The sequence below is a fragment of the Anopheles coustani genome, chromosome 3, assembly GCF_943734705.1.
Source record: "Anopheles coustani chromosome 3, idAnoCousDA_361_x.2, whole genome shotgun sequence".
Classification (NCBI taxonomy): domain Eukaryota; kingdom Metazoa; phylum Arthropoda; class Insecta; order Diptera; family Culicidae; genus Anopheles; species Anopheles coustani.
This window is the reverse complement of record NC_071288.1, coordinates 58,882,731-58,910,527: the sequence shown is the minus strand read 5'-3', so window position 1 is coordinate 58,910,527 and position 27,797 is coordinate 58,882,731. Positions and strand designations below refer to the sequence as shown.

General features: G+C 45.6%; 1 protein-coding gene across 2 annotated transcripts; it reads left to right on the top strand.

Annotated features, from left to right (window-relative positions):
• The first annotated feature begins 157 nt into the window (after positions 1-157).
• Positions 158-27,727, top strand: LOC131259431 (patched domain-containing protein 3). Of its 2 annotated transcripts, XM_058260930.1 has the most exons (9): positions 158-288; positions 1,315-1,460; positions 4,181-4,398; positions 4,511-4,872; positions 4,969-5,132; positions 11,414-11,752; positions 24,077-24,603; positions 24,681-26,051; positions 26,121-27,727. In XM_058260930.1, the coding sequence occupies exons 1-9, from the start codon at positions 158-160 to the stop codon at positions 26,382-26,384; spliced, it is 3,522 nt and encodes a 1,173-aa protein (XP_058116913.1). In that variant the 3' UTR covers positions 26,385-27,727. The 2 variants fall into 2 exon arrangements, with proteins under 2 accessions (XP_058116913.1, XP_058116912.1); XM_058260929.1 differs by having other exon boundaries at positions 24,681-27,727.
• Positions 27,728-27,797: the final 70 nt, after the last annotated feature.

Sequence of the window (27,797 nt, the reverse complement as noted above, 5' to 3'; positions counted from 1 at the left end):
GTTTCTATTTGTATGCTGGTTCATGTTCCAGGCTAAATTTGTGTGCGTGCATCACCGATAGGTCGTAAAGTTAAGCGTAAGAGGAATCCACTCGATTGCATTCCTCCTGTTTCTTCATCGATGACTTATCGAACATAAATGTCTTATTCCTTTGCAGATGACTTGTGGTATCTCCTGTGTAGACAATGCGCTAAATAGATCCTTCTACAAGCTGGGCCTCTTCATCGGAAGGCATCCAGGCTACTTTCTGATTGTGCCAGTCCTGCTGGCTCTGCTGTGTATGACCGGGTAAGTAACATGATCGTACATTAGTACTGCCTCATCATCATGCTTCTCTTCCGAGGAATTTGGTCCGGTGTGAACTTCTCTCCAAGTGGTTAAACGAAAGTGCACGCAAACCGGCGATTCGTTTCACCAAATAGCAAAGATTCATTAATTAACCAATTTGACCAACGAAAGTGGAGGGGATGAAAAACATCGTAAAGGTGCACAGGTGTTAGACTGCTTTTGGCAAACAGGTAAAACCCAGCAGCTAAGGCCACCGCGTCAGCTGACTGGTAGTGAGAGTAGATTTCATGTTTGCTCGAAACAGATTCAGGCCTTATAAATGTGAGCGAAAATGGTGTAAAGATCCATAAAAAAACATAATATTTCTTTATCAAAGTATCGTAAACATGCATAACTTTCTGTTTAACCACCTTCAAAAATCATTATATTCCTTCCATAACCATTTCTTTAGTAGGCATTCTATTGTGGTAACTTTTTTGAAGTTTGCTTTTAATTAGTGATTTTCTAATTAATCTATTCACTAAATTAAATCTATTCAAAAACAAAAGGTTTATTAGTATATACTACCCAGAAAACACTTGAATACGAGATTATTTGAAAAGTTTTTCTAACATTAAACTTGAATCAAATGCCTTTGTCAATCCTTTGAACAATATTGAAATATCAATATGCATAGCATTTGCTTGAATCACGCAAAAATGATTTAAAAAAGTACACCGCCTCATTAGATAACATCGGCTGAGCTTTTATCCCCAGGAAATGCACTGTTTTATTACCGTCCTCTGTCATTCTTTACGATGAGCGTACATGTATTATGCCGTCGAAATTGATGTCCCTTCATTAATCTTTGACACGTTCAGTTTTAGCACCAAGCTTTACGACCAACCGGCTTTGCCGATTCGAAACTCCTCAGCATTTGCGGTATAACACAATCAATACTATATAGCATCACCGTTTCTGGTTTATTGCTAGAGCCTACCTTCTCTGTCTGACGCAGAAAGTATACCGTTTTGTGAATCGTTGCAGCTATCAACAGATCAAATATGAAATCGACCCGGAGTATTTGTTCTCGCCGATCCGCGGCGAGGGCAAATCGGAACGTGCCATCGTCGAGAGCTACTTCAAGGTCAACTATACGCACCGTTTCAACGTTGGACGAATTACACGGCCGGGTAAGGATTGGTTCACAGTACATTCCAAGAACAAACTTGTCCAGAATTATATATATATATAGCTTCAGTAATACCGGTTACATGCGAACGTCGCTCCACATATGCTACTAGGTTTTCATCTCGGCCTTACACGGTCCACGGGGAAGAGCTGTGCGGTAGGAGTGGGTTCACTTGTCTACTTTCTATTCCGTTCGATGGCCAACGAGCCATTTAAAACCGGATCGATGGGCGACATAGCGCCGATTGCTAATTACAGTTTCAAGAAATAGGGCTATACACATTGTTTAATCGCTTTGCATACATTTTTCTTCCTGCTTGATATGACCAAATGTATTATTCCAAATAATAAAATTTATTAATATAATTACTAGAAAATTCTGTTTGAATTATCTGTGTCCTACAGCTGTATTTGAACATTGAAATGGACGTCATTCAAAACGTCAGGAATAATAACAATGATTATAAAATCCATGTCTCATTAATAACCACACGTAGTCAGTTACGCTAAGGCCAAGTCACTGGTTGGGCTTGTGGAACATGATGGTTTCGAATTTTTTTTTCACTACCTAACAAACCTTCATGTGAGTGTATTTAACTCATGAGTTTTAATTCAAAGCAGGTCAACGTATAAAACCTTCGTACAATTTGAATGACTGTGAGGTTCGTCGCTTATATCATGGTGATCAAGTCTTTCGTTTCATTTCTTTAAAGTGAATGATAATTGTTTCAAATTCTGGATTAAACCAATAGAGGGATAATGTTGTAAAATGGTATCTGCGACAACCTAGTTGTTAGAATGAGTGAAAACACAGGTAAAGCATACACTTTAAAGTATGGGTAAAAAACGACCTCAAATTCTCCCACCATGCGATGCCCGCAACCTTCGCACAATGAACGGGTGGTTGCAACCGTAACAAGTTGTTACTAACAACGCTTCGCATACACAAACACACCCTCACATGTTGCTAAATCTTAAACGCTTATCAGAAGCAGCTGAGCCTAGACAATGCTTGGCAAACGATTGGCGCGACTTAGTACGTTCAGCTTTAAGTCAAATCATGCATTCACACGTTCTCAAATGAACTGCCCAATTGTTGATGCATCGCGCTCATCGATTAAATAAAGACTATAAAAACATAGCGCACGTGCCCATAATGTGGTCAACAGTGACGTAGGCCAAAGGGGTTCGATCACATAGAGGCTTTCTTGATGGATTCTCAGGGAACGCATCCCTATGCAAAACGATTCAATGCGCCAGTCCGGTGTAAACCGTTTGTAACTAATAATTGATTTCATTGTGTTTTGTGGGCAACCGCAGCTAATTATTGATCTATTTTAGTTATCAGTTAAGCCACCCTCGATTAATCACGTGCTAATGTTTTTCCGTGCACGAGGGTAACTCGTCCTGGCTTGTTTGCAAAACATTTCCTATTCGTTGTTCATTTTCCCATTAGTCTGAGTTCAATTGCAACAATTCAAAAGTTATGATGCGGTATTATTCCTTATCAAATCGTTATTAGTGCATGCATTTTATAAACAAAACATCTTGACAACTTTTGTCAAATCAGTACGTAATCTTCGTTGAATTCCAGTTGTATCTACATCTGACACGCTGTGATCACGTGGCACATTTTCACACCAGTGCCTAAGAATAATCTCACGATGATTCCGCGCTACTGTAATATTTTTTAGGGCGCTCTACACTTTGAATTCCGGTCATACACACGCCGCCCATAGATCTAAATGCTTTCACGATAATCTGATAGCCGAACGTGTGGGTTCACGCGTAGCTTGGATAATAAAAGTAGCTTTCGTATGATGCAAAAAAAGAGGTCGATAAACGTGTGCATTGTTTCAGCGTGTATTTTACCCCGGTATTAAAACACGTGTCGTAGAACTATTTTAACCACACTCGGTGGGTCTAAAACAAGAATATTTATCCAAACAGTTAGAAAGTAGTCGGGGTTTATAATGAACCTAAGGTAGCACTTAAAATGATCATTGTCTAGGTTACAAACGACCCCCATCTGACGGGTTCTGCACGTCTCAGACACTAGCAGTGTTATGTAAGTCGACCTTCGACGGTGACTTGCATACCTTCCTCGAAGGTTTAAGCTTTAGCGTTGTATGGACACTAATCGATGTTTAGGCCCACAGCCACAGCACAATGCCGTTGCAGTGTATGACCGTTAATTCCGTTATCGTTTTCCGTCATCGATTGATGCAGATAGATACTTGCTCATACAACTTTGCCTACTTTGAAAGCTACTCCAGTTATTCAGCAGGACCAAGAAGGCATCTGTAAATTATTCATCCTTTCAATCCATTCCATACATTTAAATAAAACTACTTTGAGTCAAACGATTGAAATTAAAACATTTTTTAACAACCGGAGTCAAATATGTGTGTCTGAAGTAACTAGCATTTATTAAAGCGAAATAAAAGTTAATTATTGAATCAACTGATCAGTCATTATTTGCTAGATACATGCTATAACCGATTAGCAAGCTTTGACAGCAGGGGCATGCGAAACGAAGCAAAAAATATTGGAAAAATAAGAAAAATCGATTAAGCCTAAACCTTGATGACCGAATTCGAGCAATCCACTTAAGCGCAGTCCACTCCCTCCGCTGAGTCACGAACGTACCACGATTGCCAAATGCAACTCAACACACATACGAACGCGATTCATGTCGAATCTGTTTCGCATTCTCTTCTAGGACGTTTCGGCCGAGTAATTGTGATTTCGAAGGACGAAAGCAACAAAAACCTCTTACGAAGCGAAGTCTGGCAGGAGCTGCGACTGTTGGACGGAATTATCCAAAATGCGACAGTCCAGTACGATGGGGAAACCTTCACCTACCGCGAGGCCTGCGCCCGGTGGGAAAACGAATGCTTCACGAATGACATTCTCAACCTGGATAAAATCATCGATGAGGTAAGTTTCCGGTCTCCGGTCTTCGATCCCCGGTTGTTTCTTCGTTTCTAAAATAATCTTTTGTTCACCCTGTGCTTTCTTTGCTGTATTGTATTCCCGAATTGTCCCACAGGTTGAAGCGGGTGATTTAAATCTTACGTTTCCAGTCATGTTCAATCCCGTCACGTGGGACGCGCATGTGTTTCCGGTGTTCTTCGGCGGGACGCAGGTGTCGGAGGATAACATTATCATTTCGGTGCCATCGCTGCAGCTAGTGTACTTTGTGACGGCCGACTCGAAGCGCCAGGATGCACGGGGCGCCGCCTGGGAGGAAGCGTTCCTGGAGGCCGTCGGCTATGCAGAGGACAACGGCGTGTTCAAGCACATCTCCGTGGCTCGCTTCGCCTCGCGTACCCTCGACCACGAGCTGGAGCGAAACACGCGAACGGTGATACCGTACTTCAGCTCGACGTTCGTCCTAATGATACTGTTTAGGTAGGGCTCGAATACAGGCGAAGAGGTGCCTTAATGGGAGATGCCATTACCCGATACCGGAATACCGACGAATTTCTCTTCCAATCTCGATTCCAGCGTGGTGACCTGCATGATGGGCGACGTGGTGCGTTCCAAGCCATGGCTCGGCCTGATGGGCAACATCTCAGCGGTGATGGCAACGTGCGCTGCCTTCGGACTGGCCATGTACCTGGGCATCGAGTTCATCGGAATCAATTTGGCGGCACCGTTTCTTATGATTGGTAGGTCTTGCCTCATTGCTCTAATTGCCTCACGTACCTTTACTTCGCACACTCAAATGATCGACCCCAAAAAACGTACGTCACTCTTCGCATCTCATCTATCGCATACATACCCACATACATCGCCACATACGGAGATTACCAAGCAAATTACACGCGATCACACCCGAAAGGTAATCCCTGGCCTGATGGCGCCGGTCGATCTTCTCGAGACGAGGCTGACTTTCGAAATAGATGGCACCTGTGTACGGTACTCGCGCACGTAACGCTCGCACTGGCGTCGGCCGGACTTTTTGGCTACCGGCTTTCATTTTCATAATCTAATAACTCTTCTGATCGCCATTCGCCTGTAATGAGGAAAATTGCAACTGGCGGCCATACTGACGCCAAACTGTTTTGCAACCTCTAAATCAAACCCAACACAAACACTGCAAATCGTTGCTTGATATCTGATCGGTTATCTACCGACACCCAACTGGGTCGTGTCGCTAGGATCCTTAGTCATCGGTCAGCCGCTTTGAATTCGATTATGGTAGTACGGCCCTGAGCGCTGCTATCTTCAAGACCACCAAATAGCCGCAATAAAACGGCATGCAGACACAAACAAACAAACGAACGAACGTTCCTTGAACAATGTCACTCTGGAGCTGGGTCCATCGCTAGAGCTCGCCGGCGACATTGCAGAGTTGGTACGACTCTCACATGGTGCGCGTAATGCGTAGAATACTAATTACCCGTTTGAGCAGGCAACTGTCCGATGGCAAGGTGCTACTCCTCGCATCCTCGTCTGAACCTCAAGCGCCTGCACTTTTACGATAAATGTGTGTTGCCTCTGATGGCGCGACGATGGCAGCGGTTCATGGCAGCACCGGGACCTACCGGAATTTTCACGTGTCCATTTCGACGGCGAGAGAGTGCCGTTGCGCCAAACGAGGCCCTCCCCCACCCCAAAATGGCACAATAAAGCCAAATTGTTTACACTTCGCCAATACCGGGGGACGGACGTGCGAGTGCTCAACAACGGCGACTTTTGTCACCTCTACTCAAAGGTTCGTGGGACTTTGCGCCGTTAGTCATCTACCGCAGCTTTCGGACAGACAATGAAAGGTTCTTAAACCAATCATGTGAGCACACAATAACCAACGACGAGCATCTACTGCTTTGTTTCAACGTGAACAATTTTCCTTTATGAGATAATTTCTGCAAACAAACGAACCATATGGACTCGCTTGAAGGATACAACAACAAGTCGGAAAACACTCTTAATGAAAAATATCCGTTCCGAAAGTTCGATGCCACCCGACGAGGGTTGGCACTTCCCGGTTCAACCGCTCACTGGTGCTCGATTTTCGCGGCAGGTGGAAGAATTTCCCCATTTGCGATGCGGTAACCATTGCCAGTCTCATAACGTTCCAATTTTCACTCACACACCGTGCGTTTTTCATATCACACCAGCTTCCAAGCACGAGATGTTTTTCTTTCCTGCCGGCGAAGAAACCGGAAACCGGGCCAGCGGAAGATTGTGTCTGGCGTTTGCCGTTTGCCTCGTGTGATTGTTTGGGTTTCTGTTTGCTCGCCCGCAATCATTTCGCTATCATTGGCTTACGAAATAAAACGGTAACGTCTTATTTTTTAACAAATATTATCCATTACGGTAATGGCGTACCGCGTGGGGCAGGGGTCTCGTGTCGTTGAATTTTCTTTTCTATTTTCCCGCCACCATAATACTATGCACACTATGCTTGGGGCCGCAGTAGAAGCAGATGACTAAGAAGAAGAAACCCGGTGTACCGAAACAATGGCAGCAACCAGCACAGCCAAATCACAATGTAGTGAAATGAACCGAAAAGAAATCAAGCAGTCAGCATGCGAATTAACCATGTGAGGGAAAACCTCCTCTCCGGTCCGGAGCCGACGGCGCACGGGGTGTAGCATATACCCATGGGGATTTTTGCCGTTGCATAACGTCGTGCCCGCCGCCGTCGGGTAGAAAAAGAAAAAAAAAGAAAGATTTAAAAATTTCCAAACTCTATGGTATTTGCCAGTGAGCCGAAAGATAAGTGCGCAAGTGCATGCCCGGGGAGCAAAAAGGGAGCAAGATTGCGAGGGCTGGCGAACCGTGGCCGAAGAGCGGGCCGCGCACGGTGTGAATGTATCGGAGAATTCAGCAATCAACATGACCGATGCACTCAATTGCCGGCAATTTACGGCCACCGAAAGGTGCGCCGCAAGCAACAACATCGCGACGCCGAGAGCGTAGAGCCGGCAGGACCGAAAGGAGCGACCAATTGGCAGCGGCGGAGGCGGCAAGGGATGGGTTGAGGCGGCCAATGTAATGGACAAATAGATCAGCACATCGTAAACCGGTCCGGTGGGCGATTTCGCGAGGGAGAAAGCATTTTTCGGTCGTGCGGGGAAAATGGGCACATCCACGCACTAATGCATTGTTAGCTGGAATTGAACTGGCGCCAACGAGGTGAAGATGGGGTGTGACGCGTGGAGAATTGTCGAAACACATTTTCGTGCGGCCACTCGGCCGGTTGGACTTGGTGGAAAATCAAATGCGTGCCCGTGCGAGCGGCCGCAAACCGGCTCGCTTCCCCACTCGGTAATTGGGGGTTTTATTTTGCAGCCCAATTGTCACGGCATGTCAATACGATTTCGAAGCCGTCAGTGAACACTGTAAAGACGCAAACATGAGGTAAACAATCTATATATACGTTTATGCTCGGGGCTTACGAGACACGCAGCACAGTCGCCGTAAGTGCAATGATGCGCGAGGAGTCGTGAGGAGACGCTCATCTTTTCAACCGCACGCCCAAAGGAACCAACTGGGTTCATTTGCTGATACGCTCGGTTGTTGTTCTTTTTTTCTTTTCCCATATACCCATGCAGCTGCAGCAACAATCTATTTTGTGCCGCAACAATTGTGTAGGGGATAAATTTGAAAATTGCGAAGAAAACGGTGAAGACCGTCGCCGCAAACCCAATCGGCGAGATAATTCAGCCAGACGGTGCATCGGCGGTCAAGTAAACCACTTGTGACATCGCGCCATGATTGACGATCTGCTATTTTAACTGAAGTCGGTTCATGAATGGGAGGCGTAATTTTGATGCACTGAATCTAGGCCACACGGGAGAAAAGCATGTTTGTCCTAACGATTTGCAAACCAATCCCATGCCGTTCTGATACTATAGTATCGACCGAAATACTAGTGATGAGAATAACAACTTTTTTTAAAGATTTGAATTAGAGTGAACAATTATCACGATGATTCGAATCTTCAATTCACTCTTTTGTGATTGACAATGTGGTAAATGAGTTATTAGTAGTCACAGAGAATTGAATACTTAACAAGGAATCAGATTCCAAAAGCGTGAATTAGTGAGAATAAAAGCTAGTTATAGAGATTCGAACCCCACATTGAGAATCGATTCCCAAGAGTGAGTAAAAGAGATACTAGTTGCCACAGAGAGTCAAAACCCAAAATAGGATTCGATTGTCAAATAGGGATTCGAATCCCAAATTGTATATGTATTCGTATATAGCTCGTATGTAAAGTCTCAGTTTGGGATTCGAATTCTTATTTGAGATTCGAGTCACAGTTTGAGATCGATCTTTGTGACGACTAGTAACTCTTTTACTTTTGGGATTTGAATCTCAACTTGGGATTCGAATATCTATGACGACTAGCAACTCTTTTACTCTCTCATTCACTCTTTTGAAATTCGAATCCCAGTTATGGGTTCAAATGACAGAGGAATAACAAAAACTATGCGTTAGGATTTAAATCAAATCAATAGCAATATTCAACTCAATCACTAATTCTTCTAATTTACTTTGTAAATTTATAAAGTTCAAATCATGTAATTGGATTTGGAAGCATTTGGCATGGATGCATTCATAAATAAAATAAACATTTGCCTAAAATTACTCAAACCACATGTCCATGGACTGCGGCATCTTCTTCTTCTTGGCGTAACGACCTTGTTGGTCATGCCTGCCCGTTGAGGGGTTACGAGACTATTTTACCCTATGTGTATGTGGATAGTCCGTTCTCTCGTACAGGGGAGGGCCCGGTCTCGATTGGGATTCGAACGCACATGGACTCCGGCATGTGGTTAGCAATTCTTTTAAAAAAATTGTTGCTATTTCAGTTTTGAAGTAATTTTTATGAAAGTTAGTTTCTTATAACTCTTATATTTATCCATTTTAAATTGGTATAAACTATTTTTAACCGTTTTTTAATCCTGATGTAAGGATTTAGACAGATCGTCAGTGATTTTTTATCGGGAGAACATACAGTAAGGATCAATATTCGGAACAATTTGTCTTTTTACTCAAGCAGAATCAAATATTGTATCGTTCATTGCGTATCCAATAATAACTTTCAATAAAGAATGTCGATCGATCACGCGCAAAACAGTTTTTGAGACATTTTTGTGTACATTGGTTAAACATTAATTGCGGCTGCGTGTACAAGCATTTTTATCTTTTGGAAGAAAAGTTTATTGATCGTCCTTGTTTTTGTGACTTTATTTTACAAATAACTGGAGATAGTTTTACAAGCCCTGGCAGTGCAGGAAATGTTTCTGCTAAATGTTACAAGGTGAGGCTGTACGTGCGCAGTTTATTATACCATCCACCAGAACGTCTTCAGTGCAAGGAACCTTCAATCCACTTCTTCATACCACAACTATCAATGAGCACTTGCTTCAAATCCGCCGCTTGTTTACTTATCGCCACCCAATCCCACCATCCGTCCGATAACACCCGCATACACGCAAACCAATCCTTTCGGAGGTTACTACCTGCCGCTAATACAGAAACAAATTTACTATCCCATAAAGTACCCTGAACTACGCATCATGGTCTGATTGGCTTCCGTACAGTGTTCGGACCTTTGTTCGAACGCGTTAGCTCGCACCGTTTCCGGCTGCCATTTTTACTCAAGTTTTGTACCATACTTGTACTAGCCAGCAAGGTGCACACAAGCAAACCGGCTAAGGTTAGCTTTAATAAGCCGTGAAATATTAATTGAAGGTAGTTGAAGTTAGTACTTCTCAGGAGCTATCGTTGCGTTTAACATTTTTTCACCATGGTCCCATCAGATCTTGTTCCGAAAGTAATCTTCCCAGCTGGCGCGAATGTATGGTAACGTTTCTGATACTAATATACATCGTGAAACTAAAAGTCCAAGGGTTGTTATGAAGTTAAGATTTCGCAAGAACGTGCGAGTATGAAACCACTATTTGCCCCGAGCAACTAGTACTAGCAACGTACCAAAAGTGATCGACAAGTTTCACAACAGCACCCCCCTACGATCCGGTATGGCCCGCCAGTCATGAACAGCGGAGTTGGTAATTATCTCGGCGTCGCGACCGAGAACCTCCGGAAATATTCCGGTCCGTAGTAACCGTAGTCGCCCGATGGCTGCAACTCTCGAACACCGTATCAATATGTCCAACCCTGATAGACCCCAACCATGTGCGAATCGAGGTTTTCCGAACCACGAAAACCACTAAATTTGGCCGACGGTCAGTAATTAAGCATTCATACGGTAAATTTCTCGGTTGGTAAGCATGGTGAAACTAAGCCGTCCCACTACGCGAAACCTCCAGCTCTACCAACACCAACAACGTGGTACAATGTGATAAGACATTGATCGGGTGGAATGGCCATTGCATACATTTAAGAAAAAAAATACACATGCATACTACGCACTCGCTAACAAGCTTTGAACCGTTCAGCTTCGACAACTTCTCCGAACGGCCCTACGGCAACCCTTTTTGCTCGGCAATCTTCTGGCCCATTGGGCAGACCAATGTCTAACATCGATCATCGACCAGCGGCAAGCGGCCATCGGCTATCTAACCTCTGCGAATTACATACGGTTTGAACACGCACCCACACATGCACATCAGAGCACCTTAGTAAACGCAAGTGGATATCGCGATACGCATGGTTATGTCATCCTGCACACAAAGCCCTTGAGGGACGAGAAAAGCAGGCAGACGGCAATGGTGTGAGCGAGATAAAGAGGTAGAAGGAGCATTGATTTGAGTGTGGGTCACAATTATCAGCGCGGTAGGAGCTGCTCACGGAATACCAACAAGGCAATGCCACACAGTGTTGCCCAGGTGGAACACCTTCTGCAAATGCGTCCTGGATCGCGTGCCCGAGTACAATGTCTGCCCCGAATCTTCCTATCCAAACAGCATGAGGAATAACACCTGTTAAACGATTCAATTATTTTGTTTTCTTCTCTCTAACACAACAGGTATCGGTATTGACGACACATTCGTGATGCTCGCCGCCTGGCGACGCACGTCGGTGAAGCTGTCGGTGCCGGAGCGCATGGGCCACACGATGTCCGAGGCGGCCGTGTCCATCACCATCACCTCGCTGACCGATATGATCTCGTTCTGGATCGGCATCCTCAGCCCGTTCCCGTCGGTGCAGATCTTCTGCGCGTACAGCGGATTCGCCGTCTGCTTCACTTACCTCTGGCACATCACGTTCTTCGCCGGCTGCATGGCCGTGTCCGGTCACTGCGAGTTCAAAAATCTGCATGCCATCTTCGGATACAAGGTTCTACCGGAATCGGTTGCTATAAAAGGTAGGTGGAAGCGGCAACACGCGCCATACAGCGTTAAACTGTGCCACGTTGGGGCAGTCACCCCGTTAGCTCTGCCTATGTAGCTCTAAAAGGTGTTACCAGCCAGTTGGCCGATGCGACTCACCACTTACCCCTCGGGGAGAATCGCGCTTCCCGCACGTCCAAACACACGTTGCTTTCACGATCTTTTCACGCGGAAATTGTTCGATGCGTCTAATAGCGACGATTTATAGGTCGATTATCAGAGGGCTTAAGAACCTATTCAATGCCAGCATGGAAGGGCGATTTGATCACAGTCTGATAAAGTGATTTCTCGAAAAATTACGCCTCGAACATATCGTTTGTTAGAACCTATTAGATGAGTGCATCTACATGTTCATATCGTCCCTAGATGCGGTTGTAGATGCGGAAAGCATCGGACTCGAAAATTGCGCTCTCCTTTCAGGGTTGGAACGAAAAACAAGAGGAGTTATAACCTTCCATTATCGTTATCCAACGGTGTTCGTGAACGTAAAACGCATCCTACACGCAAGCGACGAACCCCTGGCTCGAACGAACGAACAAACCTGAATGCTTTTCGATGCGCCAAGCCGATGCCGATCGCAAACTGCGAGCGCGAAATTAATCTGATTATGTCACTATTTAAAATCGCATGCTAACGGCGTCGCCGGCGGATGGGGTCACACGCGATAGGTATGCTCCAAGGTTGGATGGACGATCGGCTCTTGGCTTAATTGAGGAATTAAACTGCTAAAACCCCCATTCCGAGACATCGGGACGATAACCGGCCGGTGGGACGGTATTATTGTCACTGTCAAGCATCTTGATGGGAGTGTTTAAGCTAAGATAGGATAGGATTGCTTCTTACGCTTGCACCTTCCAGAATTTCTGGCCGATCTATTCAACCGGAGAAAGGCACTCCCGCATTGTGGACGCCTCTGCAGTCTTCGGATTGCTGTCGGGCTGAATCCTTTCAGAGCGGGCAAAAAGTAGCTCCAGATAGCTGGAATAACTGTTTTTCGCTTCCGTCTTCACTTGTTCAAATGTGGCGAACCTAGCTTTCATCGCAAACACGCTGCTCACTCAGTTTCATTTAAGCGATGGTTTTCTCACACTCGTTCCTATTGCTTGGATTTCCCTTCCCGAAAGCACTCCTCCCTTGCAAAGGACAACCCAGGGCGCATTTGAACTAACGGTACCCCTCGGAGAAGAGGGTGTGGACCAGATTAGGCTTTGACCGCAATGAAAACACACCGCGGGGGCTCCAGCATCCGTTAGAATGCGAACTAAAAGAATCAATGTGTGGCCCACGCAAAATTTCTTTTTATCAATTTATTCCGAACCAATTTATGGCCAACCGTCGGCGGGATACGACGCCCAAGAGGAGCTAACCGGCGGCTTCAATGCTTCTTGCCTTTCACCAGTTCCTGTCCAAGAGCGCTCCCTGTGAAAATGCGGTTTTCCACCGGTATTTTCCTAAATCATGAATCACGCCTCCCAATAGCCATTCACGCCCCCTGCCCCGACCAAACCAAACTTGGTGTTCGGCGGCCATTGCAAGTAGCTGGCTGAAAGCACCATGCAGCATGCACCGTGCAACCAAGACGTCCCAGGACGGGGGTGTGTTGTTTGGCAGGACGACTGCAGGGGAAGCATTAGAATAAACGAGCGATGTGTGTCGAAACGCGGTTCCAGCCGACACTAACGACAGTGCACCGGACCGGACTGGACCGCGACGACGGGCGTGACGAGTTCTATTAGGGGACCGTGTCCGGATCAATTAGATGGCCGGTTAATGATCACTACCTGCCACACGGCCAACCGACGGATGCGCTGGAAAGGAAAGGGACGAGTGAACGCTTGATCGCGTGATATCATCGCGGTGGAAAGCGACCTACAATAATTTTCAACATCACCCAAGGAGGTGTTCGTCCATCGGGGCGAAGATTTGTGTATATGTTAACTGAAAACGCCCTCCGTCCGACAGCTTTGAATAGGGCGATGCGATTGCTTTCGCCTCATTGCATGCCTGCACTTTCCGCGTTGGAGTTTGTCGGGAACTTGATTCTGTGTCGGCTGGAGCTAGTTGGAGGTTTTCCCACCAGAGCTGAGAGTAGTGGACGCAGAGTGAGCTACTTTGGAGTCGAACGACGAGTTATCGGTACCCGGAGACCCTTTTTTATCGTTACTCGCACAGCGACGATGCTCGAGAGGGGTGTGCCTTTTATTGGGTCGGTATAATCGGCGATTCTGATAAAAGGGGAACATTTTTCACCTAGCCCAGCACCATGACGACATTGAAAGGTGAAACCTTGCAATCCTTTATCGAAGTTTCTATCTTAGACTAAAGAGACGACAAATGCAAATGTTTTATTATATGCAGACATTATGTTGTAGGTTTCAATTGTAAAAAGTTGATAACATTAAACCGAAAACCGTATAAAATTTTGAATGTTGCAATTTACATTTTAATCGATAAGTCTAATAGTGTGTATATTGAAAAACAAAAAATATTCACAATAATTGTGCTTAATGAATCTTTTGACGAGATTCATTCATACGAATCTTTCACCTAAGATTTATTCAGATGGATTCATGCATCTTTGAGGATCCGGATCTTCAAAGCTTAATGAATTTTCATGAATCTTTCATGGATCTCTCACGATTCTTTCATTCTTTCATTGGCTACCCATTTTTGACTTATCACTTTTCATCAGTGTCTTTGGGATTCATGAATCTCTCAATGAAAGATTCATGAATCCCTAAAACACAAAGAATCGTTCAAATTGATGAAACGGAATCTGATTTACACAACTCTAAAAATAATATATCTTTCTACAAAATATGCTAATTTCAACTAAAAGGAGTTTATTGAAATTGCGCCATAACAACGATGACTTCAGGCAATCGTTGATCTCATCAACAAAGATAGATTGGGGAATATCGAAGGTGTTTGTCTGAAATCATCTGATAGAGGTACAAATACACCATCAAGTAGGTTGTCGTTAGTTTTTTAATCTTTAGGTGTTCCTGTGCAGTGTCTCAAGAGAATGCTTATATCCCAAAATGCATTTCATGCATCATTCAAGATGATAATTTTGACTTCTCATGCAAATGATATTCGCAATGGCCAATTTTTTTTTATTTTACATGCGACAGTTGTTCAATTGCAGCTTAAATATCGAATGTTTGGTGTTCTTCCTCCACCCAATAAACGGGCTACAATTTTAAAAGATGTAGCGGCTAATGCAATATCTTTGATTGATATATGGATATTGCTCATTATGAATTAAATAATTGTAGTTTCAATGAATAGCAAACATGAAAAATCATATACCAAACCCAAGGAAAAATAACTTTCATGTAATTATTCGAGTTAAAAATGTATCGCAAGTACCAGGGCATCATTGAATGTTAATTTTCGAAATCAAAAGTCTATCTTGCAAGTGGCGTACCATTTCTAGTACAAGAGTTGTGGCTTTCATCTTAAAATTCATATGAGGCTGATTATGTCATGGGGTGCGCGACCTAAAATGTTCATTGGCATACGTACCCCCACACCTCATGGTCGTAAAACATGAACGGTACAGGAAAGTAAATCATGACGCCCAGAGCTCTGGTGTGCGTCAAAACGACAACAAAAAAGCGTCTCTCCGACGAAACTGAGAGATCCTCACGATACCTCAACAACCTTCCTTTTTTCCTGGAGGCAGTGTGCCGTTTTTGAAGCTCGGCGGTTACATAACGAATCAACTCGTTCTTCTGGCGATGCTCGATTTCTTCCATTTCGAGATGCCGCACGCACTCGCGCAGGGTTATTCAGCGGGAAACCCGTAGGGGGAAAGAGAATCATCGATGGCCAAGGATTGAAGTTCATTAGGTGCGAGGCACATTCAATTAAATTCGGATGTACTGTGACGGATGCAGGCCACGGTTTGGCACGAGGAAGACCTTGCACGTGACAATGAAAGTGTAATGGGAAATTTACCGTAGCGAACGTCGTCAATATTGGGCCAATTCCTCCTCGGCTTTGCCCAAACATGGGTGCCATCGTTAGTCAGGCATGTAGACAGAACGCTGATGAGCGGGGATAAAAAAACAACAAAAACAAATTCGTGCCACGGTTTATTCAGCATGCAGGGGGTTACTTTTGCTTTCGTTGTTTCATTCAACCCAGAGGTCTGAGTGCAGAGCGGATGTGGAGAACAACTTTCACCTGATGATTTAAACTTTGATTCATTTTCAGCGAACGCATTCTCAAGGCTAGTAGGTCTGACTAGCGGCTTCTTGCCCACGACTCATGGGTGGGTTTTCGTTAAACTGGTTTACTTGATATTGCGATCAGACTGTAAACACTTGAGCTTAAAGCTGCACTTTGTGTTCATCTATCAACACGACATACCTTTCATAACGATTTGTTGTTTATGGCTTTTTTGGCACAAGAGGAACTTATTCTGGCGATAGAAATCAAATTCATATACTTTTCACGATCCTTTTTCACTGAATGTGTTGGTGTGGAAACGGAAAACCATTAATCATATTTGATGATTATGGAAAAGAGTTCGAATTTGCAATCCATATTACTCGAATCCTTCACCTTTCAGCCGCTGTATAAAACATTCGTCCCCATTAGCTAGCACTTCAAAACCGAGAAAATGCTAAACCTAAAACTAAAATAACAACAAGTATGACATGATCGCGTGCACTCCACTGCCCTCGATTTCACGCCACAACTCGTCGGCAGTACTCGCCACGGATTGATGAACGGATCGTGATCGATGGAACCCATCTAGACCGCAAACACTGGTTTTAGGGTCAGTAAACTTCCCACCTATCGACAGATTCGCTTCCTTGCACATGTACGTCACCGGCGTTATAGAATTCTAGCTGTTCGCAGACGTGTGCTTCGTCCTTGTCAGGCTTGTCGTCGTAATGAAGCTCATGAGTGTATGTATGAGTTTGTTTTTATCACGCCATATTTGCCGGTGAATGATTGTAGCCGCGGAAAGGTCGCACATAGGCATGAGGAAGTTGATCCGCAGCTTGATGAAGGGAATCAAGTGTAATGGAAAGCAGGAGAGTAACAGTACTTCAATGTTGGCTACGCACCTGACTGGTGGTGCTACTACAACATCTCAGTGGGAAGTATGTCTGCATTTTATCCAATGGTGGATTACTCGAAAATTTAGATTTGAACAAGGATTATGAGTTTAAAACGAGATTACATCCCACTCCAGAATTGTCATACCAATCCAGCAACTCACCAAATTCAACCGCCCGGGTTACGTTTCGGTCGTTGACGAGATAGATCGCGAACTTTCCAGAATTTGACGGTATCATTTGACCGTGTACACGCGACCGATACAACGACGGTGCGGCTGGTTATGCTGGTTGATGCAGGCGCGAGCCAAACGGAAACGAGTCATTTACGTGAATAAATCAGATTATTTACGATACGTCCCGGTCGACACCGCCGACTAACACATACACGACACACTAACCAACTCGTCCGAGATCCTACAAGAGAGGGGCGATGAATTTTTGTGTGTCCGCTATAGCTCCTCGTGGATCCAGAACCTCCGAGGAGCGCTAACAATCACAGAGGAGACAGTTTGCGGGAGAAACCCGTTACGGACTGACTTCCAGAAACAAAATGCTCCTCCCGAAAGACGCTGCCTCCCCCAATGCGTCCACGCCGGTACAACGTGTAATAATCCAATATACACGATAATTAGCTTAAACGGTTGTTCCCGGTTTGACACACGATCTCCGCCAGACGATAGGGAACGATGGCAAGATCATTGGTCCAGAATCACTTGTAGTCAAGTGGTGGTCAAGATTGCGGAAGTGAGCGACTTGATGGGCGATATGGGATCTTTTATTTGAGTTGAGATGCGGCTTTTTGCAGAAAGGCATGGAGGCAGAGTTGATAAGATTGTCATCATTAATAAGTGCAATTATGAAATATGTATAGTCATTGAAGCTAACATCCGGGAGACTCCTTTCCAGAAACGATTAACATCCTCCTGTTTTTAGCTGTATGTGTAAATTAATCAGCGAAACAGCTGTTAACAGCTTTGAGTTTTTGAGATCAGCACATGTGTTGTTATTATTAATTAAAACATCAGACAGCGGCATAACAAATATGCCAACTCATCCGAACCGAACTGTAAGTCTCCATTACGCAACAGTGTCCGATGATGTCCCCAAAGAAGTGTGCCACCTTTTACTCCTACTTATAGATGTATGCTTTCATCTGCCATGTGCCACCATTGGATGGTGTTGGTTTTTTTTTTGGATGGTCAAAGCCTCCATTGACATTCTCCTCCGATGAACGTTCAGTGTGACGACTCGCACGCGCAAAGTCTTAAGTAAACCTGCGGGAACTTCCATCAAGTCCGGGGAAGCTGATGTGTAATCGATGATGGTTCGTTTCGCAGGATGTGGTTTCGCAAAAAAAAAAAAAAAAAACAAAGCCCAAATCGAAGAGCTAACACCGGACAGGGATGGGGTCTCGGGATGGATTTGAATGGTATTTCGTTGACCTAAACGTTCCGCTCCCGCTTGCGAGATGACAACACAGCTTCACACTGCTTGCACAGTGTCCAGCTGTGCTATGGGACGAACGAACGGGAATGGGTTGCAGCTGAAGAAACCGTGTTATGTCATATTGTTTGAGGCTCGGTGAAGATGTAACCGTGATTGCCGGACAAAGGCCAACACAATGAAACAGCTTCACGGGGATTTTACTAGTTTCGTTACTCGAGCAGTGGGTCAAGTATAATTTTTGGGTGCGTACCGGCGTGAGGACGTGGTCAAAAAAACAAAAAGTATGTTATATTGACGCAGACAGTAAACCATCTGCCGGGAAAACCGAAATCCGACAGATAAGAGTAATACATTCGTATCCCAACCGATACCACACTTTCTGCCAAAAAAACACAGCTCCTTTTCACTGAACTGCGCGTCCAATTTTGGATGTGCGTACGACAGCAAGTATGACTGATTTACGTTATTCAACGGGCTGCTTGTATAACACAGGTTGTAAATTAATCGAATCAATCTCTCAATTTAGTGGTACAATCTTACCCAATGCAATTACCACGCCTCGCATTATGCCAATGGTTGGGCCACGCGTACTTTCGGGCCTGTTGCGGTCTGGTAAACGATATTTACCGGATCATCGGCCACTTGCTGTGCGTCGCTGTCGAATGTCAAAAGAAGTGAACAGGAGCACGTTTTGTAAACGATTTCACATTGCTGTTTTATTGAGTTCATAAATTGCATCCTTTGGTGTCGAGAGATTCATGTAACAATTGGTAACAAAAACAGTAACTAATAGCCGGTCTATTTTCTAGCGGTAATGTGAAGAGAAACTGTACTTTATGTCGTTAACAGTGAATTGTTGAAACCTTCGATACATAACCTGCTGACTATAAAGATAAAACGTTATTGGATGAAGATTAGACAGCAGCTTATCACTCTGTAACCTATGCCAGAAATCTCTAGAAGCTGCCAGGTTAATGGAACCGAAAGCGAAGAAATATACAAACGCCATCTACAACAACACTCGTCTAACAGCTGTGGACGTTCAAGTCGATTCCAAATTAAACTACCCTTACTTAATGTTCTACCCGGCCCAAAACCGAACTACTAAATCGATAAATACATACACTACAAACTAAAGCACCATCTCCTTTTCACCGGCGTACACTGGTTGATACTGGCCACTAATATAAAGCTCGTGGCTAAGCAACCTGCCACCAGGGTCTCATTACATAATGTTGCGTTCTGTATGTGTATATCGCTGGTCTCTCCCAACCCAAACGGCAATGGCAAGCATAGTCGCGCATAGGCCGTTTAGCAGTTACCGAACCTGGTCCCACAACTAACTTCGGCCACCGGTTCGGTACGGTACAGGTTGCACCAGTACGATCGACGAAGCCGACGCTAGACGTGGATCAGTCGGAACTGTAGGCCATAAACAGAACGTGTGTGCAACGTGCAGAATCTAGGTACTTGGCCTGCCGGGGTCGGTAATTACATATCACTGTGCAATGCAGGTACAGCTAGTTTAACTGCGCCTGATCATCATCGTTGCCGTTTTGCGACGCTTAAGACATCTTTTATGGCTTATGACCGTCGTTGGAAGACAACCGGCTAAGAACATGCTCGGGCTCGTTTTGCGAACGGATTAACGTATACCGGATGGTAGTGTAGCACAGTAACCTTGCCACTTGGGTCCGACTGGCCGAAGAAGCTACCGACGAGGCCAACACGTGCCATTTCGCCATCCACCATCAGCCAGTCGCCGTCAGCTGGGCGGATCTAGGCTGTCGCAAGATAACATACAACATTAAACCACATGAGAAAATGTCACCATAACGTAGGTCCGAGGGCAACGCGGTTGAATTTCATCGCCAACATCTACTGCGTGGTACGCAATTGTGGTAAATGTTACAAATGTTAACGCATTTTGAGATTTCTATAAGGCATGCAACAACCCCTTCAAACACACAATTTTACCGCTTGAAATAGATGACCTACAAATCTGCCTTATAATTGTCACAAAGACTCTAAACTACACCGAGGAGTTACACGTCCACCCGGAGTCTCATTCTCTCGCCGGATGAAGTTATGATCTAACCTGCGGGCAATAGTCTCGCAATCGGATACAAATTCAGATGCGTGTACAGTTACATAAAGGTTTATCCGTCCCTTTTAAGGTTTATTTCTGTGTTTGTTTGTTTTTTCTCCCGTCACAAGGTTTGTAACCACTCGCAAGTTCCACAGATCTCGCAGCAAACCGGTAGTTCACTACTTGCCACTAAGATACACATTCACTTAATTTGGAGACCGATGACTCCCGAACTTGTAGATTGGATAATCACGCACATGATGCGAGAAAAAGCGCTGGCGGAGAGCAGACACACCAGCAAAGGCGTCGGAACAGGAAGTGTCAGACATCGTCGCTGGTAGACGAGACGTCGAAGGTCGTCGAATGCTTTCGTACGGGATGATATAAAAAGGAAAAGTGGCAGTAATCGCTGATCGATGGCAACTTTTCGAACAATAAATCGATAAAATTGATGGGAGGGTCAACAACTTAGAGAAAAGCGACGGTAAATGCGAATTATTAGAGATAAATCGAAAGCCGCCGCACTGCGGGTCATGATTCTGCTCTTAACGAAGCCTTTGACAAGCCTAAAGTCGACACGATGATGACGAGGGCATAGGTGAAGGTATGAAAATGGCAATTTCTCTTTCAGTTTTTGCTCATCCTCGCGGAACAAAACTTCCCATTTCTTTTCCATCTTCTTTTGTTTTGTCTTGTGGTTGGAGGTCAATAAAATAGATACCCTGAACCGTCGTCCGGCGTGGTGCGTTGTCGTAGCACATGGCGGCCACCGTGTACGACTAGCTTGGGAAAGTTTTTCCGCACATCCACGTCCAGCCCACCGTGCGACGCATGAAATATTGATGATCAACTTTCTATCGGCCAATATAAGTGGGTGACCTTTTCGGAGTTTATAAACGATTCTGGGACGCGAGCGGCGAGTACCCAACCTTACTGGCGGTCAATAACCGTTTAAACACAGGATAGTGGCAAAGATTGAACGACAACAACAACTACAACCGCCAACGATTTTTCCCATCTCGACAACGCATCTGGTACACGCTGTTAGTGCACCGGAACCGGTCCCCGCAAGTGAAGGAAAGCTTTTCGGACTCTGCCCGCCGATGGTCAACCGCACTGCGAACAAGTTCTACACCGCGACAAATAAGCCGCGGTCCTACGAAATGCCTACGAGATGCCTAGTATTGCGCCACGCGCCATACTTCGTGTGGCGATCTATCGACAACGCGCACGATGGACAGGGATGGAAATTGGAAGTTTTCCACGTTCATTCATTGACTCGGAAGTGCAATTCCTATACATTTCCAGTGCCACTCGATCGAGAGGTTGCTCGCCTCGAAGAAGCACGTTATGATGAGCGCAACCTGCCGCTTCTTGTCCGACGTCTCAGTCTCATTTTATGCCCGCGGTAAAGCATGTAGGAAATTGTCAACATAGCTCAAAACTGGTACCGGTAGTGCGCTGCTCGGATGGGCAACATCTGGGCTGCCATGTGGCCAGTCGCGTTTCGTCGATCGCTTGTGGACCGCCAATAACGGTGGTGATGTTGATGATGATGATGATGACGCGAAGGATAGTTTCGGCACAGTTGGTGCGACTAGTTTCCCGCACGGCTGCTTCGCCGTTGGTTTGCTATTTGGCGGATATGGTTTGATTTTCGAAATCGTGAGAAAGAGCCGGTTAGTAATCCATTTCCGGAATCGGTGACACGAAAGTAATGGCCAAGCTGTAAATTAAAAACTTTAAATGAAAATATGAAAATGTTTATAAGCCGACAAAGAAAATATTAATTATTGAATTTTGAACTCCGTTTCAAAATTATTGCTAATTCTTGCAACGATGTATCCCCTTTCGTAATTTACAATAACTTCACAATAACTGGGGACTTGAATGGCATTCCAACCAGATCGACACTTTAATAGGGCAACGATCGAATGTCTACGAAAGTGAAACTGGGTACTCAAAGGCTTCCACGATGATACTTGACGGAAACATTAACCAACTCTTTCTTAAGGAATCAATCACCTCCAGCATAGTGCCGGGGAAAACCATAACGAATGGACACGTCGGGGAAGCCGAAATCAGTCGAACGTATGTGGGTTAAGATACGTCGACCAAAACTTGTGGATTGCCGAGTGAATAGTGAATTTTGGGCGAAAGAGTATTTCTTCCCACCTGAACGAATTGAACGTAAAAATGACCAACGAAAATGGAATGCTCCTACAAAGACAAGATGAAATCCAAAAGCAAACGAACTGCCTCCGGCGATAGTACCACAGTCTGGACGACCGAATCAAAATCCCTCGGTCCAACTGGTGGACGCTTCAGGACCGAGGACCGACCGACCACTCTTCGCCATCGTTACATGTGAGGACATTTGGATACACAGACATACGCACATATCTGCCACACCAACCGCTGCACCGCAGAATCCAACGACGGACGAAAGTGTGTCACTTGTCATACGGAGACTGGTTGGGCCGGGTCCTACAGACCTCGACCACGGACGGAAGATGGTCCATGGTTGGGTACGGACGGATGGGAGAATGATTTTCGCTTTCCTTCAACACCTGCCCTGGTCCGGTTGGAAGTGCCTCGCGCAAACTTTCCTTCGTCATCCACGGCGAGGCAAGATACAGTTTGGTCACGTTCCCGGTCTGGAAGATTGGGGTGGCCTGAGCCAAGAGGGTGACGTACGCAGTCAAAATTAAAAAAAAAAAAGCGAAAAAATCGAGGATGCCAGCACGACGCTGACCAACGAGCGCGACATTCCAACGACGGTCGAAAGCGAACGCAGTATAAGTGCTTTTTCCTCGTGGAGTGTGAGCATTTCTTTCAATGTCATGCTTATGTATACAGGCAAGTGTGAATTCCCGGACTTGGCAAGTTTGTAGCCATGTTTTGGCTTCGCTGAGCGAGCATAGTTTCACTCGGACGAAAGAAAAATTATGCCAGAGTAACTGCGTACCGTTCATTCTGCGTAAGAAATATAAAGTAACGATAATTAGGTTTAGGACAAACATGGATGGTGGTCTGCATTTTACTTAAGCAATTGAAAGATCAAAGCGTACTCACACATTGTTTAATATCTACCGACCTTTCAAATGCTCAATTTGGTTCAAGGTTCAACACAGAGCTTTGCAGAGTACGACAACGGTTTACTGCGAATTTGAAGTAGTTACTACAGCATTCCTTTTAAGAGAGGAACAGAGATGAATAAAGAGAGAAAAAAAGATGTAGAATAGCTGAAAGTAACATTCAAAAAGCATACTTTTTTCAAATTGCTTATAATACGAGCTGACGAGCTGTTTTTTTTTGTTTTGCAGAGGAACCTAACAGAGTCTTTAAAGTGGATCTGATTTTGATAGACAACTGGGACACTATAAAAAGTAGCAGGATTTTAGCTAACCTAAACTGTTGATAAGCCATTAACCCCATGGAACTTTTATTGCACCGGGGGAATGAAAAACGTAGAACGAAGTCATGAAGCGAATTGAGTAGAGCGAACAAAAACTGATGGTGTATGAGAATTGCTGCGAGGAAAAATAAGCTATAATTCTTCTCTATCAAGTACAAATTCATTCCTAATGGATCCTTATACGTTACATTTGATTTTTTTTAGCATCAATAAAAGCAGAAGAACGCATTCTAAGTCATTCTTCTCTTGTTTGCGCTCACTTCCACAGAAAAACGATCATGGCTGTATCGGAAGTTGAACACCGGCGGAATCAACCGGGACGATCCGGATAATCCGATCGACAACAAGGAGCACGCGCTGATGGCGTTCTTCCGCGAAACGATGGCACGCATACTGAACAAGGGCTGGACGAAAACCATCATTCTGGTCATCTTTGCCGCCTACCTTGGCGGGGCCTGCTTCGGGCTGACGAAGATCAAGGAGGGCCTGGAGCGCCGCAAGCTGTCCAAGGCCGACTCGTACTCGGTGAAGTTCTTCGACCTGGAGGACGAGTACTACCGCGAGTTCCCGTACCGGATCCAGGTGATCGTGACCGGCGATCAGAACTATTCCGATCCACACACGCAGATGCAGATCGAGGAGTTGATGCAGTCGCTCGAGAACACCTCGTACGTCACGTCACCGCTCTACAGCGAGTCCTGGCTTCGATCGTTCATATCGTACGTGGATCGCAACAATGACTACCTCAACCTGACGCTGGACAGCGAGCAGGCATTCATCGACGCACTACGAGAGGTAAGAACTGGTTGCAATTCTCATCGTATGGTGCTGTGAAAGTCTCCTCTAAACGCCTTTTCCTTCGCCGTTTGCAGATTTGGCTCTTCCCGGCGAATCCGTTCTCGCTAGATGTCAAGTTCAACGAAGCCGGCACGAAGATACTCGCCTCGCGCTTCATGATACAGGCGGTCAACATTACGGACACGAACCACGAGAAGGTGATGGTCAAGGATTTGCGGCAGATCTGCAAGGATTCGCCTCTGAACGCCACTGTCTTCCATCCCTACTTTGTGTTCTTCGATCAGTTTGAGCTCGTGCGGCCAACCTCGATCCAGTCGATGATCGTCGGAGCGCTGATTATGATGCTGATATCGTTCATCTTCATACCGAACTTCCTGTGCTCGCTCTGGGTTGCGTTCTCGATCATCTCCATCGAGCTAGGTGTCGCAGGCTATATGGCCCTGTGGGACGTGAACCTGGACTCGATCTCCATGATCAACCTCATCATGTGCATCGGCTTTTCGGTGGACTTTACCGCGCACATCTGCTACACGTACATGTCTTCCAAGGCGCGCACGCCGGATGAGCGAGTCCGCGAGGCACTCTACAGTCTCGGCATGCCGATCGTACAGGGTAGCACGAGCACGATCCTCGGCGTGGTGGCGCTCCTGCTGGCGGACAGCTACATCTTCCTCGTGTTCTTCAAGATGGTCTTCCTGGTGATCTTCTTCGGTGCCATGCACGGACTGTTCTTGCTCCCGGTGTTGCTGTCCCTGTTTGGGCCGGGCTCTTGCACCTCCAACTACCATCCGGACGACGATCACAAACTGTCGGCGGTGGAGAAATCCTACCCGCACCCGTACTGCATTTCCCATCCCCAGCTCGCCCTAACTGGAGCGTTCGGCAGTAAGAACTTCCTCGGCGCACCGTACAAGGCGTACGGTGAGGATAAAGACCTCGGTATCGGCACATCCGGCGAGGACTCGAGCGAAAGCTCCAGCAGCAAGTCCCAGCGTCGGCAGGCGATCGAAGACGAAAACACTCGCCGCCGGTACGAGGAGGGCTGGCGACGCTCGACGCACAATCTCACCGGCCAAAGCCAGTTCCAGCCAATGCTGGATCTGTACGGCCAGGAAGCGCTGTGGACCAAGACGGCCAGCAAAGTGCCTCCGCTGAAAGTGGCCAACGGCCGGTACGGCTACGACGACATGCTGCTGAACGTGGCCCAAGGCCAAACGACGACGGCTACTCGGAAGCAGCGCTCAGCAGACCTGGAGCACGACCGCCCGGAAGACCATCGGCGCGATCGCCGGAGGTCGGCCGAGGACGAGCGGTACAAGTCGCGCTACGAAGACAACCGGACGTTCGTTGACGACGAAATGTTGGACGATACCGACTACCAGCACACGAACCGCTACTACGTCTACGACACCAGCCACGTGAAGCGGCTCTCGAACGACAGCAGCGCCGCCGGCAGCAGCAACAGTGGCCATACCCACAACCACAACACTGGGGGCGGCCATCACGTAGCACAGGGCGGTGGTCCTTCCAGCGACCAGCACAACATGGTCGTCCCCAACAGACGAAAGTTCTCGGACGAGAGCGACAATCGGGGCCGACGCCACAGTGACGAACGGCGCCCACGAAAGTTTTCCCCACCGGAAGGCATCTACAAGCAGAACCCGCACCGTTCGTCCTCCCAGCACAACCTGTACTATCCCCGGCAACCGCCGCAGCGGACCGCCTCCCAGAGCAGCCTACACCAACTGCGACACATGGGCGACATGAGATTTCCTTGACGACCCTTGCCCTGACCCAATCCTGAACGTTACCAACCATTCTAGAATGAACTGATTGTCTGTAAACTCTGTACGTAAACTAATTGAACGAGTCCCCCAAAAAAGCAGTATGTGTGTTAGCGAATGTATGTAAGAGCAAAAAGAGAGAGAAAGAGAAAGAAAGAGAGAGAAAAAGCGAAAGGGCGTCTGAAGCGTACGAAGGACGGAATGTATGTATAGTTAAGCTAAAAAATAGGTGCAAATCACAGAAAAGTTAATTCTGATGCAGTTACACCTGACCCGCACAAAAGACTAAGTTCATGCTTACTATTTCATCGCAACTCTTTTGTATTTAGATTCCATACATACTTCATCACTTTAGTTTTGTTTTATCATTAAGGGATTGGTGTTCGCATAACCTAACATCATAGAGGATGGTCTTACACCCCGCTTTTCCAAAGTCCATGACCCCGTCTTTTCGCATCGATAATTTCTTCTCATCGTGGTTTTCCAGATAACGTACTTCTTCCTAGTGAGTGAACAAACGCATCGGTACGACTTGCATCGTTCCCGTTTATAAATATTTAACTTAAGATTTTTTATCTTCCCCCCCTCCCGCGAGAATCTAAGTTTATGGAATAGAGCTCCACTTTGCCTGTGAGATTTGTGTACAGGAGTGATATTGTAACGCGAATATACATGATAGTAAATGGCTTTCGCGTGTGGACACGCATGATGACTAGAGTTAAGAATCCTCTATAATAATAACGTTTGCAAGCGAAACCCAACACTCTTTAGATGAGTGTAGTGGAATGGCTATGGTGATGTTTCATTGCTTCTGCGTAAAACTTATATGCTGTGGAGATTCATGAGAATTACATCTTTCTGGTGCCCATGTGTAAATTATAATATTGTATAGTCGAGGCAGTGGTTTCTGTAGCCGCAGCTGCCAGTATACACCAACGGTCCAACGTATAGCCGTTTAAAACAGTGCTTCCATTCGGCTGGTTCACGATACCTTATACTACTATCCTACAGCTTTTTCCGGAAGTTTTTCGAGTGTACTAAGGGGTGGTTTCCTGTTAGCTTTAAGGGACACATTTTCAAATCCACTGTGTAAGATATATAACAACAAATGAAAAAGAAACAGAAAATGTAGCAAGAATTCGATTTTGAAAAACGTCTGTTTGTTTTAAAGGTCGAATGGAAGGCAGACGAATTTCAGCTGTAGTGATGATGCCGCTCGAATAAAATCACGATCAAGTGATCGCACGTGGAACGCACGTTCTTACACCCGTTTGTCTTTGGTCTAACTACCGTGGTCTTGGTCAAAAGCAACGGCTTAGAGAACCGATTCGAATAAAGAAAACCTTAGAATTGAAAATACCTGTGTTTTATGTTACACATCACATTGGTGAATACTGTATCCGAAAC

What these genes read in the sequence shown, in the direction of transcription:
- LOC131259431 (XM_058260929.1), top strand. Translation starts at nt 158, where the DNA reads ATGACTTGTGGTATCTCCTGTGTAGACAATGCGCTAAATAGATCCTTC. An exon ending in GTCCTAATGATACTGTTTAG is followed by an intron (nt 4,873 to 4,968) that starts GTAGGGCTCGAA and finishes TCTCGATTCCAG; the next exon opens with CGTGGTGACCTGCATGATGG. An exon ending in GGAATCGGTTGCTATAAAAG is followed by an intron (nt 11,753 to 24,076) that starts GTAGGTGGAAGC and finishes TCACTTCCACAG; the next exon opens with AAAAACGATCATGGCTGTAT.